The sequence below is a fragment of the Propithecus coquereli genome, unplaced genomic scaffold (genome assembly GCF_000956105.1).
Source record: "Propithecus coquereli isolate 6110/MARCELLA unplaced genomic scaffold, Pcoq_1.0 Scaffold571, whole genome shotgun sequence".
Taxonomy (NCBI): domain Eukaryota; kingdom Metazoa; phylum Chordata; class Mammalia; order Primates; family Indriidae; genus Propithecus; species Propithecus coquereli.
Window position 1 is genome coordinate 471,240 of NW_012151630.1, and position 17,339 is coordinate 488,578.

Consider the following 17,339-nt stretch of genomic DNA (forward strand, 5'->3'; position numbering starts at 1 on the left):
ACGCTGCTGCTCCCACCCCACCCGACCCCACCCTGCCTCGCTACCCTCCTGCCCCATAGGCTCTTTCTGGCCTCCCCAGCAGCTGCTCAATGGCCTCGTACATGGCAGGTAAAAAGCCCAGGAAAAAGTCTACACGTGTACATGGACACAGATGGGTATGAATACAGTATGTAGAACGTTACAGGTTTTGCAGATGTAAAAACCAACGTCAGGGTGGTTAGAAGACGTTAACAGTGCACACGTGTACAGAGAACCATCTCCACTCCTGGGCGTGACTGCAGCAGAGGGCTCAGCATTCTTTGCATGCCTGGGGTAACAGGCCGGCCGGCTCATGACCACCCAGAGGATGGGAGGATGTGGGTCACAAGTGGCGCGTGCTTGCTGAGCGCTAGGCCAGGCGGTTTTGGGCTTTAAATGTTTTAACTCTTTCCAACCCTCCCGACAGCTCTAAGGCACAGCTGGATTATCCACATTCTGCAGACAAGGAAACCAGACCTCCAGTGGGTGAACGGCAGAGCCCAGCTGGCGGCTCTGGGCCACACCACGCAACAAACAGGGCAGGCTCCAGCTCCGTCTGTCCCTAGGAAATAACAGAGCTTGAGCTCACTGAGTTCGGAAAAGGGAACTTGCTGACCTTGGTTTTTGGCTTTAACAAAAAACAACAAAAAGTTGAACAAGAATACCAGGATTCTCTCCGCATCCATGACAACATTTATTGTTTTGGGACTTTTTGATAAAGGCCATTCTCACTGGAGTTAAGTGATATCTCATTGTGGTTTTGATTTGCATTTCCCTGATGATTAGATGTTGAGCACTTTTTCATATGTTTGTTGGCCATTATTCTGTCTTCTTTTGAAAAGTTTCTGTTCATGTCCTTTGCCCACTTTTTGATAGGGTTGTTTGATTTTTTTCTTGCTGATTTTCCTGAGTTCTATATGGATTCTAGTTACCAGCCCTTTATTGGATGTGCGACATGCGAATATTTTCTCCCACTCTGTAGGTTGTCTGTTTGCTCTCGTGACAGTTTCCTTGGCTGTGCAGAAGCTTTTTAATTTGATCAGGTCCCATTTATTTATTTTGGTTGTTGCTGTGATTGCCTTTGGAGTCTTCTTCATAAATTCTTTGCTTAGGCCAATGTCTATAAGAGTTTTTCAACATCTTCTTCTAGAATTCTTACAGTTTTATCCACTGTGAGTTGATTTTTGTGAGAGGTGAACAGTGTGGATCCTGTTTCAGTCTTCTACATGTGGCTATCCAGTTTTCCCAGTATCATTTATTGAATAAGGATTCCTTTCCCCAGTGTATGTTTTTGTCTGCTTTGTCAAAGATTAGATGGCTATATGAGGATGGTTTTAGGAATACTCATACACTGCTGGTGGGACTGCAAGTTAGTACAACCTCTGTGGAAAGCAATATGGAGATACCTCAAAGAGCTACAAGCAGAACTACCATTTGATCCAGCAATTCCATTACTGGGCATCTACCCAAAAGAACAAAAGACATTCTATGAAAAAGACATCTGCACTTGGATGTTTATTGCAGTACAATTCACAATTGCAAAGATGTGGAAACAACCCAAGGGCCCATCAGTACATGAGTGGATTAATAAAATGTGGTGTATGTATACCATGGAGTTCTACTCAGCCACAAAAAGCAATGGTGATCCAGCACTTCTTGTATTATCCTGGATAGAGCTGGAGCCCATTCTACTAAGTGAAGTACCACAAGAATGGAAAAACAAGCACCACATGTACTCACCATCAAATTGGTATTAACTGACCAACACTTAAGTGCACACATAGTAGTAACATTCATCGGGTGTCGGGCAGGTGGTGTGGGGAGGAGGGGATGGGTATATTCACACCTAATGGGTGCTGTGCGCACTCTATGGGGGATGGACACGCTCGAAGCTCTGACTTGGGTGGGGCAAAGGCAATATACATAACCTAAACATTTGTACCCCCGTAATATGCTGAAATAAAAAAAAATTTAAAAAAGAAAAAAGAATTGCAGGATTCTGATTTCAGCTCTACCATGAATTGAGTGTTTGAAAGCGAACGTTTTACTCGTCTTTCTTGGCCTCAGTTTTCCCATCTGTGAAGTGACAGGACAGGACTAAGGGCCTCCAGGCAGCTCTTTGCGGGTCACCTGCGGGTAAGGCAGTGCGCTAGGTCCCCAGGCAGCGGGGCTGCTGTCTTGCTTCCGTGTCCACTCAACCGGCTCTGCAGAATCCAGCGTGGCTGGAACTGTGTACCACTGTCCTCAGCGAAGTGTCTCAGGAACGGAGCCAGGAGACGACGGTCAGAGACCACGTCGGGTTGTCTCCAGCTGGGGCTGTGGTGCACAGACCCCCATGGACAACTGTGCACCAGCCTCCCTGGGACACACAGTCCATACGCAGGCACTGGGACCACAGGGCCCAAGGACAGATGTGCATTAACCTTAAAGAAATCGCCACCGGTGGTTATAGCAGCTTGTACTCCTCTAATTTGAGGATTTCTGTTACTCTTCGTCCTCGCCAAGCGTTGGCACTGTAGATTCATTTTAATTTAGCCCGTTGAGTGGAAAGGAAGTGGTATTTCTTTATGGTTTTACGTTGCATTTCACTAAGGACTAAAGATGTTAAGCACCTTTGAAGCTCTCGTTGTGTATCTTTTTTGAATAAAGTATCTATTCAAACTTTTTATACATTTTTGTGTTGGGCTACTTGTCTTTCTTTCCTCGCCAGCAGAACTGAGAAATAGTGGACACAATGAATAGCGCACACTTGTTTTGACGTAAGTGTCCGCCTGCGAAGCCATCGCCAGAATCAGTGAGCACCTCCTCACCCTCGAAGTTTCCTGGTGCTGCTGCAACGCTTTCCTCACCAGGCAGCCCTGGTCTGCTTTCTGCACTACGCGCTAGTTCACATATCTACAACTTTACACAGATGGAATTATAACAGTAGGTACTCTTTCTTTCTTGTCTTTCTGTCAACATAATCATTGCAAGATTCATCCGTACTGCTGTGAGCATCGACAATTCATTCATTTATTTATTGCTGAGCTCCATTCCATTTTGTGGAGCAAACAAAATTTATGTATCCATTCACTTGCTGATAGGCATTTGGGTCTTTCAGTTGTGGGCATTTGCTGTGAAAGCCGCTCTGAAGATTCATGTACAAATCTTTGGACGGATGGACATATGCTTTCATTTGTCCTGGGCAGAAGTGGGATGGAGGGATCCCAGGAGGTGCTGAAGGAACCATCATGTTTTCCCAAGAGCTGTGACGCTGTGTGTCTCCATCAGTGCGTGAGCGTTCCAGCTCCTCCAACTCGCTGCCAGCTCACAGCGTGGCCAGATTCCAAACCTCGGCCACTCTCGTAGCTTTGCAGTGGTGTTCACTGCGGTTTGATTTTCATTTCCCTCATGAACAATGTTGTTGGATGTTTCACATTAACTTGTCACCCATTTATCTTCTTTGGTGAAATATCTATGAAAATCATTTTACCCAATTTTTTATGTGCCTGCTTTTTCTTTTAAATGAGTTTTGAGAATTTCATGCACAGGCAGTCCTGGGTTACAGACGACCCCACCTGTGGTGTTCCATGCTTACGTAAGGAGCATTTAGAATTAAATAAGTTAATAATTCAGGAACTGGTTTCTTCCACGCATGTAAACAAACACGCATGGCATAAGCGGTTTGTTGGTGTAGCAGCTTTGCCCTAGGGGCTGGTCTCAGTGTTTACATGGTCACTTACGCACAGCAGAACTTTCATCTTTTTCATTCCATTTTGAGAGTCTGTGTTTACCCTGATGACCACGCTTCCAAGGCGCAAGTCCACTGCAAGTCCAGGTGAACCCGCAGTGAGGAGAAAGGTGCTTACAGCAGAAATGAAAGTAGAAATAATTAAGCTTTGGGAGAAAGGCCAGACGCCACCATTCACTGGGAAAGCACTAGGCTTCGTCACTCGACTGTCGGGACGATCATAAAGTGAGAGTAGTGGACGTGTGACAGGCAGTGCTCCAGTGACAGCATCGGTTATTACTAAGCAGCGTAGAGGATTAATTATTGCAATGGAAAGGTTATTACTGATTTGGTTAGCAGGTAAAAATAAGCATAACATTCCTATTAGCCTAGCATTGACGCAACATCAGGTGAGTGTTAACCTTTAATATTCTTTTTTGAAATTTCTCCTATCTCCTATCTAAACTTTTTGTGTGAGTTTGTTTTTGTGTTCTGTTTGAATTAAAAGAAACAGCACGAGAGTTTCTGTGACTTACCACAGTGTCGGGTGTCATCAGCACAGCATTACGCTGTGCCATTACTACCAGCTGGAACGGCTGTAGAGCTGCTGCTGTTATTGCCGTCTGCACGCTGTTCACCAGGGATCCAAGGCACAGGCAAGTCCCACCTAAAGACATTCTCAGGGACGGATCTCGTCCATAACCCGGGGGCCGCCCGTACTTTGGTTTTAGTACGATGCAGTTGAAACTTGATTTTTGTTTATATCCAGTTCAAACATCTCTGCTTTTCTTGTGGAGGCTCTAGTCCATTTGTAGTTGATGACATTGTGGGTTTAAGTTCCCTTCAGCAGGGCTCGGGTCTGGGCTCCGGTGAGACTCCGGGATCTCGCGCACGTTGCAGGCAGCTGCCAGTTTCCCGCACTGCGGTGACCTCACTCTGCTTCTAGCCAAGTGCAGATTTAAGAGCTGCTGGTGGCTTCCCTCCCTCTTCCCACAACCCCAGCTCTCTGCTCCCTGTCCAGCAGGTTTCTGTCCACCGCGTGGCCCATCCCAGCCTCCGGGGGCTGTGGTACACTCAATAGGTGCCCCTGGGAGGGTTCCTCCCAGCCTTCCCCACCCCCCGGAGTGCACTGTCTCAAGGGCTTGATGACAGCCCATGGGAGGGAACTGGGGGTGGGGACTCTTGCTCTGCACATCCTGTCATGTCAGTTCCACACGCTGGCAACTGTTCTTAAAATTTAGGCTGAATTCTTCTCTCCTCCTGTGGTTGGACCCCCTCCTGTCCCACTCTGTATGCGTCTCCCTAGAACGAGTTCGCCACTTTCAGGAATTTAGTTTGTCCACGTTTCTTATATCCTCACCCCTGGCGGAGTCCTTGAAACTGTGATTCACCAGCCCACCTGCCTTGCCCACATCACCAGGGCAGGATGGGGACGGCCCTTCGGCCTTGCGCACCATGCACCCGTCCAACACTAGCAGGCGGCTTCCAGCTGTCCTCCAACAGCCGCCCTCTCAGAGCCCCCCTGGTCCCACCTGCCTCATCTGGCCAATGTGTCCCTTTTGTTCCCAAGTGGTCCCTCCAATATGGCAGTGGCTCCATTTTTTTAACCCTATTTTTGTTATTTGTTTGTTTTGTCTCTCAGTGAGACTGTAAAATCCTAAAGGACAGGGACTTCACTTTCTAATCCCAGCACCTATCAGTTTCTTGTACATCAAACATGTTTCCAAAATAAATCAGCTAATTAATGGTATTGCTAAGCAACGAATTTCAGCTTAAAACTCCTCAAAAGCAAATGGGGGATTTATAGTGTCCTGGATAATGAGTAGCAGGACTTTCACCAGGGCCACTGCAGTCAATAAAACAGAAGCTGGTCACCACCCCGACGAGGCAGAAGCAATAACAGCACTTTGATTTAGTGATCAATAAGAGCTCAATTAGCGTGTCAGAGCTTTGAGCTGGTTGGTTTGATTTAAGAGAAGCAGTGTGATTTTATTCCCTGTGGCTTCTGTTATGAAGCAATCATCACGAAAGCCCCAAAAAGTAATAAATTTAGAATATTTCTCTATCTATCCTAGAGTTAGACTTTTGATGATAGATACATAGAAAACAATGATTTATAAAATAATCCACTGGAAATTGGTTGCACCTTAAAAGATCATCAGTCTATAAGGGTAAGTTTCCAATTAAAATATTTCATCAACCAAGTGAGGGGGTATCAGAAATTGCTGCCCAAATCCCTGATTGTCACAAGAGCTTTGGTGACATCTGACTATGCACTTCTTGTACTTTATGCAGTCTTTGTTCATTAGAGCGATGACTAAGAGCTTTCTTCTCATTTAAACACTGAATAGCGAAAAATGTGAGTTCTTGGCTTTCACGCACCTTTTTGGTATTGAGAAACATCTATCTTAACATAGAAGAAAACAATACCTAAGCCAAAATGCCACCAAACACTCATTTTTTTTTATTTTAGCATATTAGGGGGTTACATATATTCATATATTGCCTTTGCCCCACCTGAGTCAGAGCTTCAAGTATGTCCATCCCCCAGATGGTGCACACTGCACCCATTAGGTGTAAATATACCCACCCCTCACGTCCCCCCTCACCTTCCCAACACCCGATGAATGTTACTACTATATATGCACATAAGTGTTGATCAGTTAATACCAATTTGATGGTGAGTACATGTGGTGCTTGTTTTTCCATTCTTGTGATACTTCACTTAGTAGAATGGGCTCCAGCTCTATCCAGGATAATATAAGAGGTGCTAGATCACCATTGCTTTTTGTGGCTGAGTAGAACTCCATGGTATCATATACTGCATTTTATTAATCCACTCATGTATTGATGGGCCCTTGGGTTGTTTCCACATCTTTGCAATTGTGAATTGTACTGCTATAAACATTCTAGTGCAGATGTCTTTTTTATAGAGTGGTGCTTATCAAAAAAATAACCCATCACGACCAAGTGGGCTTCATTCAAGAGATGTAAGGATGGTTCGACATACACAAATCTATAAATGTAATTCAACGCATAAATAGAAGTAAAAATAAAGACCATATGCGCTCCTCTCAATAGACACAGAAAAAGCATTCGATAAAATTCAGCACCCTTTTATGATAAGAACACTTAACAAAATAGGCATAGATGGGACTTACCTAAAAATGATAAAAGCCATATATAACAAACCCACAGCCAACATCATACTGAATGGGGGCAAAAAGTGAAAGCATTTCTGCTTACAACTGGAACCAGATAAGGTTGCCCTCTATCACCACTTCTACTCAATGTAGTGTTGGAAGTCCTAGCCAGAGCAATCAGACGAGAAGGAAATCAAGGGAATCCAAATGGGGGAAGAAGAGGTCAAACTATTGCTCTTTGCTGGTGATATGATCTTATATCTAAAAAACCCCAAAGATTCTGCCATGAGACTACTCGAATTGATAAACTCAGCAAAGTCTCATGTTACAAAATCAATGTACAGAAATCAGTAGCTTTCCTATACACCAACAACAGTCAGGCGGAGAACCAAATCAAAGACTCAATACCCTTCACATTAGTAACAAAGAAGATAAAATATCTAGGAATGTATTTAACTAAGGAGGTGAAAGACCTCTACAGGGAGAACCATGAAACACCGAGGAAGGAAATAGCAGGAAGGAAAACCATACCATGTTCATGGGTCAGCAGAATCAACATTGTTAAAATGTCTATACTACCCAAAGTTATCTACAGATTCAATGCAATCCCTACTAAAATACCAACATCATTTTTCGCAAATCTAGAAAAAATAATTCTACACTTCGTATGAAACCAGAGAAGACCCCATATAGCCAAAGCAATCTTAAGCAAAAAGAACAAATTGGGAGGCATCAGTCTACCAGACTTCAAGCTACACTACAAGGATATAGTAACCAAAACAGCATGGTACTGGCACAAGAACAAAGATATAGATGAATGGAACAGAACTGAGAACCCAGATATAAAACCATCCTCATATAGCCATCTAATCTTTGACAAAGCAGACAAAAACATACACTGGGGAAAGGAATCCTTATTCAATAAATGGTGCTGGGAAAACTGGATAGCCACATGTAGAAGACTGAAACAGGATCTGCACTGTTCACCTCTCACAAAAATCAACTCACGATGGATAACAGACTTAAACCTAATGCATGCAACTATAATTCTAGAAGAAAATGTTGAAAAAACTCTTAGAGACATTGGCCTAGGCAAAGAATTTATGAAGAAGACCCCAAAGGCAATCACGGCAACAACAAAAATAAATAAATGGGACCTGATCAAATTAAAAAGCTTCTGCACGCCAAGAAAACTATCACGAGACCAAACAGACAACCTGCAGAATGGGAGAAAATATTCACATACTACACATCCCATAAAGGGCTGGTAACTAGAATTTATATAGAACTCAGGAAAATCAGCAAGAAAAGAATCAAATAACCCCATCAAAAAGTGGGCAAAGGACATGAACAGAAACTTTTCAAAAGATAGACTAATGACCAACAAACATATGAAAAAATGCTCAACATCTCTAATCATCAGGGAAATGCAAATCAAAACCACAATGAGATACCACTTACCTGCAGTGAGAATGGCCTTTATCAAGAAATCCCAAAATAATAAATGTTGGCATGGATACGGAGAGATAGGAACACGCATACACTGCTGGTGAGACTGCAAACTAGTGCAACCTCTGTGGAAAGTAATACGCAGATACTTCAAAGAACTACAAGTAGAACTACCATTTGATCTGGCAATCCCATTACTGGGCATCTACCCAAAGGAAAAAAAGACATCCTACAAATACTCATTTTCTGAATAACTCTGGCCACGGTGCTGAATGTCTGTGTGGTGGGATGACCACAGAACTTGTTAATTTAGACCAAGAGACCCCTGAGGGAAATGATCACTTATTGGCAAATATGCCAGGGGCAGGCAAACCATGGTGTGTGGCCATCCTCCTGCTGGAGCTTTAAGGAATCCAGAAGCCAAACCCAGCAGAAGGCAGACTGACTGCTGACGGAACGTTTGGCATGACCAGCGCTAATGCCCCTTCCCCACTTCTATTTCTTGAACAAGACAGCAGTGAGATGTGGCCAGTGACGGGAGACACTCCTCCGCCACTGCCCCACAGCCCTGGAGCATCAGAGCCAGGCCTCCCCGTGAGAGCTCAGCCCCCAACAGCCCAGCCACAGGTCCTTGAGGAAGGAATGTTCTAGTGCAGACACATCAGCACATGCGCCTCCTATATCGGGAAGGCTTCTCTGAGAGCCATCCTGGACTCGTGTTCAGATGCCGGTGCTGGAAGCACAACACATGCAAGGATGGGAAGACCCCACAGTCTCGCTGCTGACCAGGGTGACAAGGCAACAAGCCCCTGTCCCGCCTGCATCCTGATGACCACCGGCTGTGAGAAGGTGTCTGCCTCCCACGGGAACCAGCTTTCTGCTGGGCCTGGCGAGCCCTTCACTCACAGCATCCGCAACAGCCACCGGGGCTCGAGCATGAGTCGATGTCTACCAAAGAGGTTCAGCTCCAACGCTCGGCTGCTGGCTCAACCTCAACCACAGAGGGGCCGGCACTAGTGGGGCTCTGTCAGGTACCCCAGGATCCCTCATCCAGAGAGTAAACTCAATTCTAATTTGACTCGTTTTAGAATGAGGGTCACTTCAATAAAATAATGAAAACTGAAGGAGGAACATGAAGATAGCTTCGGAATTGAGCACCGGGGGCTCCTGTGGTGCGAAGCCAAGTGTGCTGTGAGGTGGACGCTCGTCCAGGCCCATCCGGGGCACCGGCTGTGCCTCAGTCCCTGCTCTGCCGCCTCCTATTTCTGTGGCACAGGAGAGGGCACATGGGACTAAGTCTGGACGTTTGTCACCGTTAGGTTGGGGAAGATGCCGAGCTGCTTCAGGAGAAATATCCACTGATTTCCTTTCATTCTGACCCCGTCCGTGTCTCTGGAACTGTCAACGGCTCTTCCCCTTCCCCCGTATCGCTAATCCCGTCTCCACACCGCGTGGTGACTACTGATTATTCACTCGCAGCACCTGGGATGCGGCTGACGTCTCCCTTACAGGAGCCGCAGCGAGGGCTGAGCACGGAGCCTCCAGCCCTTTTGTCAAGACAGGATGGGGACAGAGGAGGACGACGGAGATGGACCTTACACTGGGACGTTCCAGGTGTCTGGGAGAAATGCGGCTTCCCACCAAGCCGTGAGGGGAACAGATGGACCCTGAGCCGCGCGGCTCCCACGGCCCTGGGTGTGCGGTGAGATCTGTGTTGGGAGCGTCGGCGCCGTCCTCCGAGTCTCCTCGGGAGAGCTGGAGTGCACAAGGAGTCCGGTGACCGGGTTTCAGACTCTTGACCTAATTTTCACGTTATTTTTAACAGGCTATTTTATTGGTAATAATTATTATAGCTACTGCTAACGGAGCACTTCACAGGGAGCCTTTCTCGTGTTTTCTGGTTTAACCCTCACGATGACGTCACAGCCCATCATCCAAGTTCACAGCAGAGGACCTTGGAGAACAGAGATGTCAACATCCCCAAGCGGGGCTGCCTTCTGAGTCAGCCCTGGAGTCCTCGGGGCCACCTGACCTTCCCTGACCTCCCAAGGCAAAGACCTGTGTGAAACCCATCTTCCCCCACAACAGCTCGTGGGCGTCGGGCCCATCGGAGGTGCTTAGTCACTGTCAGTTAATGAATAAAAACTTCAGCATTTTTAAAAACAGTGCTAAGTGAGTTACGGCTCACACTGAGACGGTCCCCGTGAAGGCTCTAAAATGCATTTCTCAATCCTGCCGACGTCGGCTTAGAGGTGGCGCAGGCACAGGTGGTCCTGGGGTCGCCCGAGAGCTCTCCTGACCTCCCCATCAGGGCTCCAGAGCTCAGGACCCTCCGTAAGGACCGCAGACCCCATCCCCCGTCAGGTTCCCCAATCCGGGGACCCCTCCTGGGGAAACGGAAATGTGGCCAAGGTGCCGCTGGAGGGGTCCCTGGAGCAGCCTCCCTCACATGGGTTCTGGGTCCGTCGCTGCGCTGGGTCCACTTCCTAGAGGGCGGAAACGAGGCCCCACTCTCACCCCGGGTGCTACGCCTGCCTCTCAATGCGGCCTTCCTGGGGTTGTGGCTCGACAGAGGATTCTGAAGACCCTCCCAGGAGCGTCTGGCACGAGCTCCCAGGGCAGACAGCCCCACCCAGGACGGCTCCCCGCAGGACGCGGAGCACCTGTACCCCTAAAAGGACCCTGGGAACATTCTCTCCGCAAGAGGCCCAGACGGAGGCGCTGCTCGCTCCTGCCCCGGAGCAGGGCCGGGCAGGCGAGAGCAAACCCGGGTCACAAAGCGCGTTGAAAGCGTCACCTCGGCGGGTAGGCTGCCGAGCTCTGTCCTGGGGTGCGAGCTGGAGGCTGAGGCCTGGGACCGAGCCCCCAGGTACGGCAGGTAGTGCTGGAGGGCCCTGGCCAGGGCAACGCCGTCCTGCAGGCTGTGCCTCCTCTTAGCGTCCGCACTCGGCTCCGTCCTGAAAAGCAAAAGAAACCACGAATTAGTTGTGCATCTGCCTCGTCCATGGTGGACACTGCCCTGGAGCTGGGACACGCATCAGGGGGCCACGGGCTCAGAGTGTGGCCACACCTGCTGCAGCCGACCCCCTGGACTGAGGGTGTGAATTCTTGGTGGCCCGTGCCTCAGTGTCCCCACAGGAACAACAGGCTGAGTTGCCCTCCCAGCTGTGCGAGGAGCCACACTAGACCTGTTCCCAGCAGGAACAGACACGACACACGGCAAGCGACTGGAGCACTCTCGTGCAAGCTCAGCAAGGGCAGAGAGCGTGCAGCTCTGGATGCTGGAAAAGGCGGATCAGAATGTCCCCTGGTAAACCTGTGTGATTAACATCGCTGAGTGCCCAAGTGCGGGCGTTTGCACAGCAGCTGACATCAGCACGCGCTCCCCCACCGTCACTGCCATGGTTACACACTTTGCGCATCACCACGTGTGCACAGATATGCCAGGCAGAGAGTATGACGCTGGAAGGACAGACGCAGGACGCTTGCTGCCCTGGGATGGAAGGGGCCCACCCTGCGGTCGCGACAGCCAGGGGCACAGAGGGAAGCGTGAATCCGGGGCGAAGATCTGGGGGGTCGGCAGGTGTGACCACGTGGATGACACACAGAGTCGCTAAGAGAACCACCCACGTCCCAGCGAGACATTTGTCACGGGCCAGGTGTGGCCCTAGGGGAGCAGTCAGGGGACCAGAGGGCCTTGGGGAAGCCGGGCCACGATCCCCTAAACGGTGCTGGAGGGTCAGACGTCAGCATCGCCCGGCCCACACCGTCTGGCTTCCTGCTGAGATTGCACCCTGCCCCCAGCTGTGGCTGGCCGAGAGCTCCCCAGGCAACCTGTGACCTGGCCACGAAGGGCGTGGCCTCCTCCTAGCCGGACTTCGCCTCTGCACTCGCATGTGCCCAGAAGGCCGGGGAATGGGCGCCTCCTGAAACAGGAAGACACACCTGCCAACCAGGATTAAAACCATGCACACATGTGCCACGCTTCCAACAAAACACAAAGCTGCTGTGCACAGAGTTTAGATGGCTGGGAAGTGCTGACCAAAGAGCTTTGAAGTCTGATCATTTTCGGTCTTTCCCACTCATGGGGGGTCTTGCCAGTGTCGACACAAGAGCTGGAGTCACGGACACAGAGATGTGAGTCTGAGCTGGGCCCCTGCTGCCCGGCTCTGGCCGCCCACATCCTCCCCAAGCCCTGCTGCCTTCCAGAACATTCCCAGACCCACGTTGCTGTCCGACTTCTGCTGCAGTTGATGGTCCAGACACCCTCCTGCTGCTGGCACGGCCGGCCCTCTGCCTCCCTGGACCGGGGAGGCTATGTCTGAGCCGAAGCATGTTCCTGAGAGCCTGGCGCGGCCTCACTGGCGGCAAGAAGGGCGCGGCATGGACCGAAGCACCTGCAGAGCCACAAGACAGGACGGACGCTTCCCTGTGTCCTTCGCTGGGCTTCCCCTGATGCTGAAATCACCTGCATAGTTTTATGTCTCCATCTCGTTTCCTTCGTTGGCTCATTAGCTGTAACTCTGTGTTGTAATTTTAGCAGCTGCTTCCGAGTGCGGAGCACTCGTGTTTAACTTCTCACACTTGTCAAGTGACGTCACAGCACTTAACATACGAAATAGGAACCTCAAACCACTACGCTTCATGTCTCTTCCAGCCGTGACGCAGCTGCTGCCGAGCGTTCCATCGACAGCTGTGTTCTGAACCCCACGACACGTTGTCAGTAGTTTTGTGGAAACATGAATTTCCTTTAATGTGATTTAAACAGTAAGAGGAATCGCATCTACTGATGTGTGTAGTGACTGTCCGAGGGCTTTCCGCACTCGTGTCACTTCCCCTCTGCTGGGAGGGCAAAGGTCGCCTGGGCTTCCCCCGCCTCTGCGCCGCCTTCTCAGCTCCGGCTGTCCACGGACCCTCCTGTGCTCCCTGGCAGTGGCCTGGGGCGATCGCAGGGCTCACATTTTGTTTTCTGACTCCCAGTGGCCGTGGCCCTTCCTCCCCTGGTGTCCGGCGTCGTGACCGACGCAGTGTCATGTCCTGGGCCGTCTGTGTCTGTGTCGGGGGAGAGGAAATCTCGTCCCTGTTACTCCATCTGGGCCAGAAGCAGGTGCTGAGTTTTGTTCTCAACAGCCTCAGACAGGTACAACCCCAGGACATCACAGAGGGCGACTCAGAGACCATGACGTACCCACGCGACGCACTCTCTGCACCAGCAGAGCGGAAGGAACCGCCGGCCGCGCAGCAACACACGTAAAGCTCAGAAGTAGCTGAGTGAGAGACACGGTCCCATGTGGGTTTACACGACACGATGCCGTTTACTGACGGTGACGACCGCAGGGAACTAACCCACGGTGACGGGTCAGAGCGGCGTCAGCAGAGTGAGGACTGCCGGCTGCTGGCACACGGGCCCTCCTGCGGTGCAGAAACATTCTCCGTATTGATCACCTGCCGGTCACACAGACGTTCACTTTGTCAGGCAGCGCCAGGTTGCGCACTTCAGATCTTAACTTTATCGTATGTAAATTTTACCTGAATAAAATAACCACAAGGCAGCTGGGAGAGCGCTGCCACCTCGCAGCTTCGTCCCCTCCCGAAACGGCCCTCCGCAGAGGGAGCCCACGCCAGGGGCTGCCGAGCCCGGTTGCGCCGCGTCCAGGATTCAGGCCAACCTCTGCCCGGCGAACCCCGTCTCTCCACGTCCCCACAGGCGTCCTCCCCAGACCCCAGCTGGCCGAGGGTGGGAGCCCGGGGACCACGCTGCGGAGGGCAGACGCCGCAGTCCTGGAACCGGTGTGCGGGGTCCTGGTTTTAATACCCAGATATCACGGAACGTTGTCTTCCATCACAGTGCTTCCTTGAATTATGTATTATATGAGGAAAAATACATGTACGTACGTGCGTGCGCGTGTGTATACATACATACAGAACGCAGACGGTCCCCAGCTGAGATGGTCCAGCTTTGAGGCAGTGCGAGCATGACCCGCTGTCAGCAGAAGCCGCACTTCAAGTACCCGCACAACCATCCTGTTTTCCGTTTCAGCACAGCACTCAACGAATCACACGAGAAATTCAGCACTTTATTGTAAAACAGGCTTTGTTTTAGGTGATTTTGCCCAACCATAGGCTGATGTAAGCGTTCTGAGCACATTCAAGGTAGGCTCGGCTACGTGATGCTATTGGGCAGATTAAGTGTATTAAATGTATTTTGATTTAAACAATATTTTAAACTTACGATGGGTTTATCGGGGTGTAGTTGAGGAGCATCTGTGTATGGATATTACATACGTGTTTCCTTTCACTGAATTCAACACTACGTTCTGAACACAACCGTGTGCAGAAAACGTCCCAGGTCACCTCCCGACGCAACGCTGTGACTTCACGCCAGGTGGGGGCAGGGGGAGGTGTCGTTGGGTTTGCAGGGGCATTGCTGCAAACCAGGCACACACTTTGCCAACGACGTGCCCACGTCCGGCTGCCAGGAAGGAATGTCCACGTCCAAACACGACCATCTGGAACTGATACCCGGGTCTCTACTATGATTTAGAAATACTTTCAGGAAATGCCCTGGTGTTGTCGGTGGGTGTGCAACTCACTGTAAATTTCCCACTTAAAGTAACGCAAGAGGCCTCCAGCCACTGTTTCCGTGTAGAGTGTCTGATTTGCGTGAACAGGTCACTAAAGTGAGGTGTGTGGCACCTGTATGTATTGCACAGAAGCTGAGGCTTAAGGAAAGCCTCCCTAATCGTGTTTGGTTGTCTCGGTTGATAACCCGTCCTGTTCATATTTCTAGTGTCTTCCCAGGTTGCTCCGGCCCAGACACAGCAGACGTGTAAATCATCACCCGTCACAGCTCCTTAAACCTCAAACCAGCTACGGTCTCCTTGACCAATTTTTTAATGGGTGAGATTTCACATTCTGTGCTGTCACAGCGTGATTTAACTGAAGTCAATTTACTTTGCTGGTACTTTGTCCACTTTCCCACTAATTGTTAATCGATGCAGATACAGCCATCCCATAAACGGGCCTTCGAATTGTCCTATTCATCTTCCCCGTGCCTGTCCCTGCCGGAGCTTGTTTGTGACACTGTAGTGTGTCACCATGGTGAGAGCCCATTGTGCTGTGTATCAATTAACTCGCAGATTGCCTTCTGCCCTGTCACCGGCTGGACGCAGATCGAAACCTCCTTGGTACACGTCTTCTCCTCTGAAGGGTGAAAAACCCCTCACCCTGAGAAACACACTCTTCTCTCCCCACTTCCGTGCACTGGCTTCAGGCTCCCGACAATACAAGGTGCTTTAGGTTGTTGGAGGAAAACATCCAAATTAGGAACAAAGTCTTTTCTAAAAGCACAGGAGTCCAATACTCACTGCCCGTCTCGACACTCGCCTCTGGTCCATTTCACTTTTCACGTAGAACCTTCACGACCACGCTGAGGTTTGCTAGGAACTTGCTGGTGCTCACACAGCTGGTGTCCCGGTCCCTGCTCTTGCCCAGGAGCCTCTGGCGTGTCCTCGGGGTCCAGGTTCTTGGGGTCTTCCCGGCTTTCGGCATGTCCTTAGGGTCTAGGTTCTCAGGGGCTCCCTGGCCCTCGGCGTGTCCTTGGGGTCCAAGTCCTCGGGATCCAGGTTATTGGGGTCTCCCTGGCCCTTAGCATGTCCCCGGGGTCCAGGTTCTGGGGGGTTCCACGGCCCTCGGCGTGTCCTCCGGTTCTCCGCAATCCTTTTCTGTACCCAGTTTGTTCCAGCGTGGGGACCTGTACGCACCGCTTTGCTGCTCTCCCATGGCTCGTCCCTCTCTAGCTTCGTCACGTGGGGCCTGCTCTCAGCAGGGCACCTGGTGTGACGAGAGGAAACCAGCAGGGGACAGCTCAGGATGCTGCCTCTGTCAGCCCGAGGACCGGGCTGGCGTCCTGAGGACTGAATCCCACCTCCCCTCCACGTGCCGAATGGATGACGGGTTTGGGCCAAGTCACCAGACCTTCTCGAGACCCACAGCCGCACCCGCACAACACCAGCTGTTATTTCACTGGCCCACTCGCGTCCTTGCAGAACTGCCAAGCTCAGGACACCCCAGCAGTGCGTGTGGGATGCAGAAAGCCAGGCCACACTCTCGGCAGGTGCAGTCACCGTGTGGCCATTTAAACGGGTCAGTGGATCATTCATTCATTCTTCCTTCGTCCTCATTTGTCAGTAAATGCGGCCCTGCTGGCGAAGGGCTTAGCAGGTGCCAGGGCGCCCTGCTCAGGTGCAGGGCTTGGGGCGGGGGGTGGAGAAGGTGACAGCGTGACCAGCCCCTGTCACACAGGGAGTCACAACATAAGGACGCCTTTACTTGTAACGAAATACACACGTTACTCTAAACATGAGCTTGAAAACCCAGAGGTGACGGCCACAAATTAAATTTAAAATAAGATGTATAATCACAAATACTAAACAAGATAAAAGCAAACAACCACAGCCCGCAGGGAAAAGAGAGCAGAGACCCCCCCAACTCCCTGCATCAGCTCCCCCGTCAGCGGCCCCAACAAGCTGAGAACAGACCACTTTGTGTCCCTGTAAAAGCCGTCTTCACGCAGACTCAGGGCCGGGCCGAACCTTGAGGGGCGGCTGTGGACTGACCCGGCCACGAAACAAAGAGGACGTGGGAATGACACGGGACAGAACACCTGAAAGGTGACGCAGCCCCTTTCCAAGTGACAGTGGGTGGGACGGTTGGCGGGCAGACGTGGTGACAGGAGCCCGTGAGGGCAGAGCTGGGAGCCGCGAAGCCAGGACATCAACTACAAAGGGACTCGGGACGCAGACTCTGCCAAGAGATTCAGCCGCAACGTGAGGATGGGCGGCTCCATCTGGGGTGATGTAATGGCTGTGTGTGTGTGTGAATAATTATACGTTACGTGTAGATATAAAATATACTAAACTACAAAATCTGTATCCTGTTCATATATTTTTGAAACACCCATTGAAAATTAATAAAAGTATGATAACGAAAACCTCAAAATTTCCAGAGTAAAACTTGAG

At 50.3% G+C, this 17,339-nt stretch overlaps 1 protein-coding gene across 1 annotated transcript in view; it reads right to left on the bottom strand.

Moving 5' to 3' along the window:
- Positions 1–17,339, bottom strand: part of PTPRN2 (protein tyrosine phosphatase, receptor type, N polypeptide 2) — a 500,467-nt gene that overhangs the window by 423,678 nt on the left and 59,450 nt on the right. Inside the window, exons 3-4 of the mRNA XM_012658102.1 lie at positions 15,194–15,196; positions 11,117–11,276 (exon numbers count right to left, since the gene is read on the bottom strand). Of these exons, the coding sequence (XP_012513556.1) occupies positions 11,117–11,276; positions 15,194–15,196 (163 nt within the window). The remainder of the gene's footprint in view (positions 1–11,116; positions 11,277–15,193; positions 15,197–17,339) is intronic.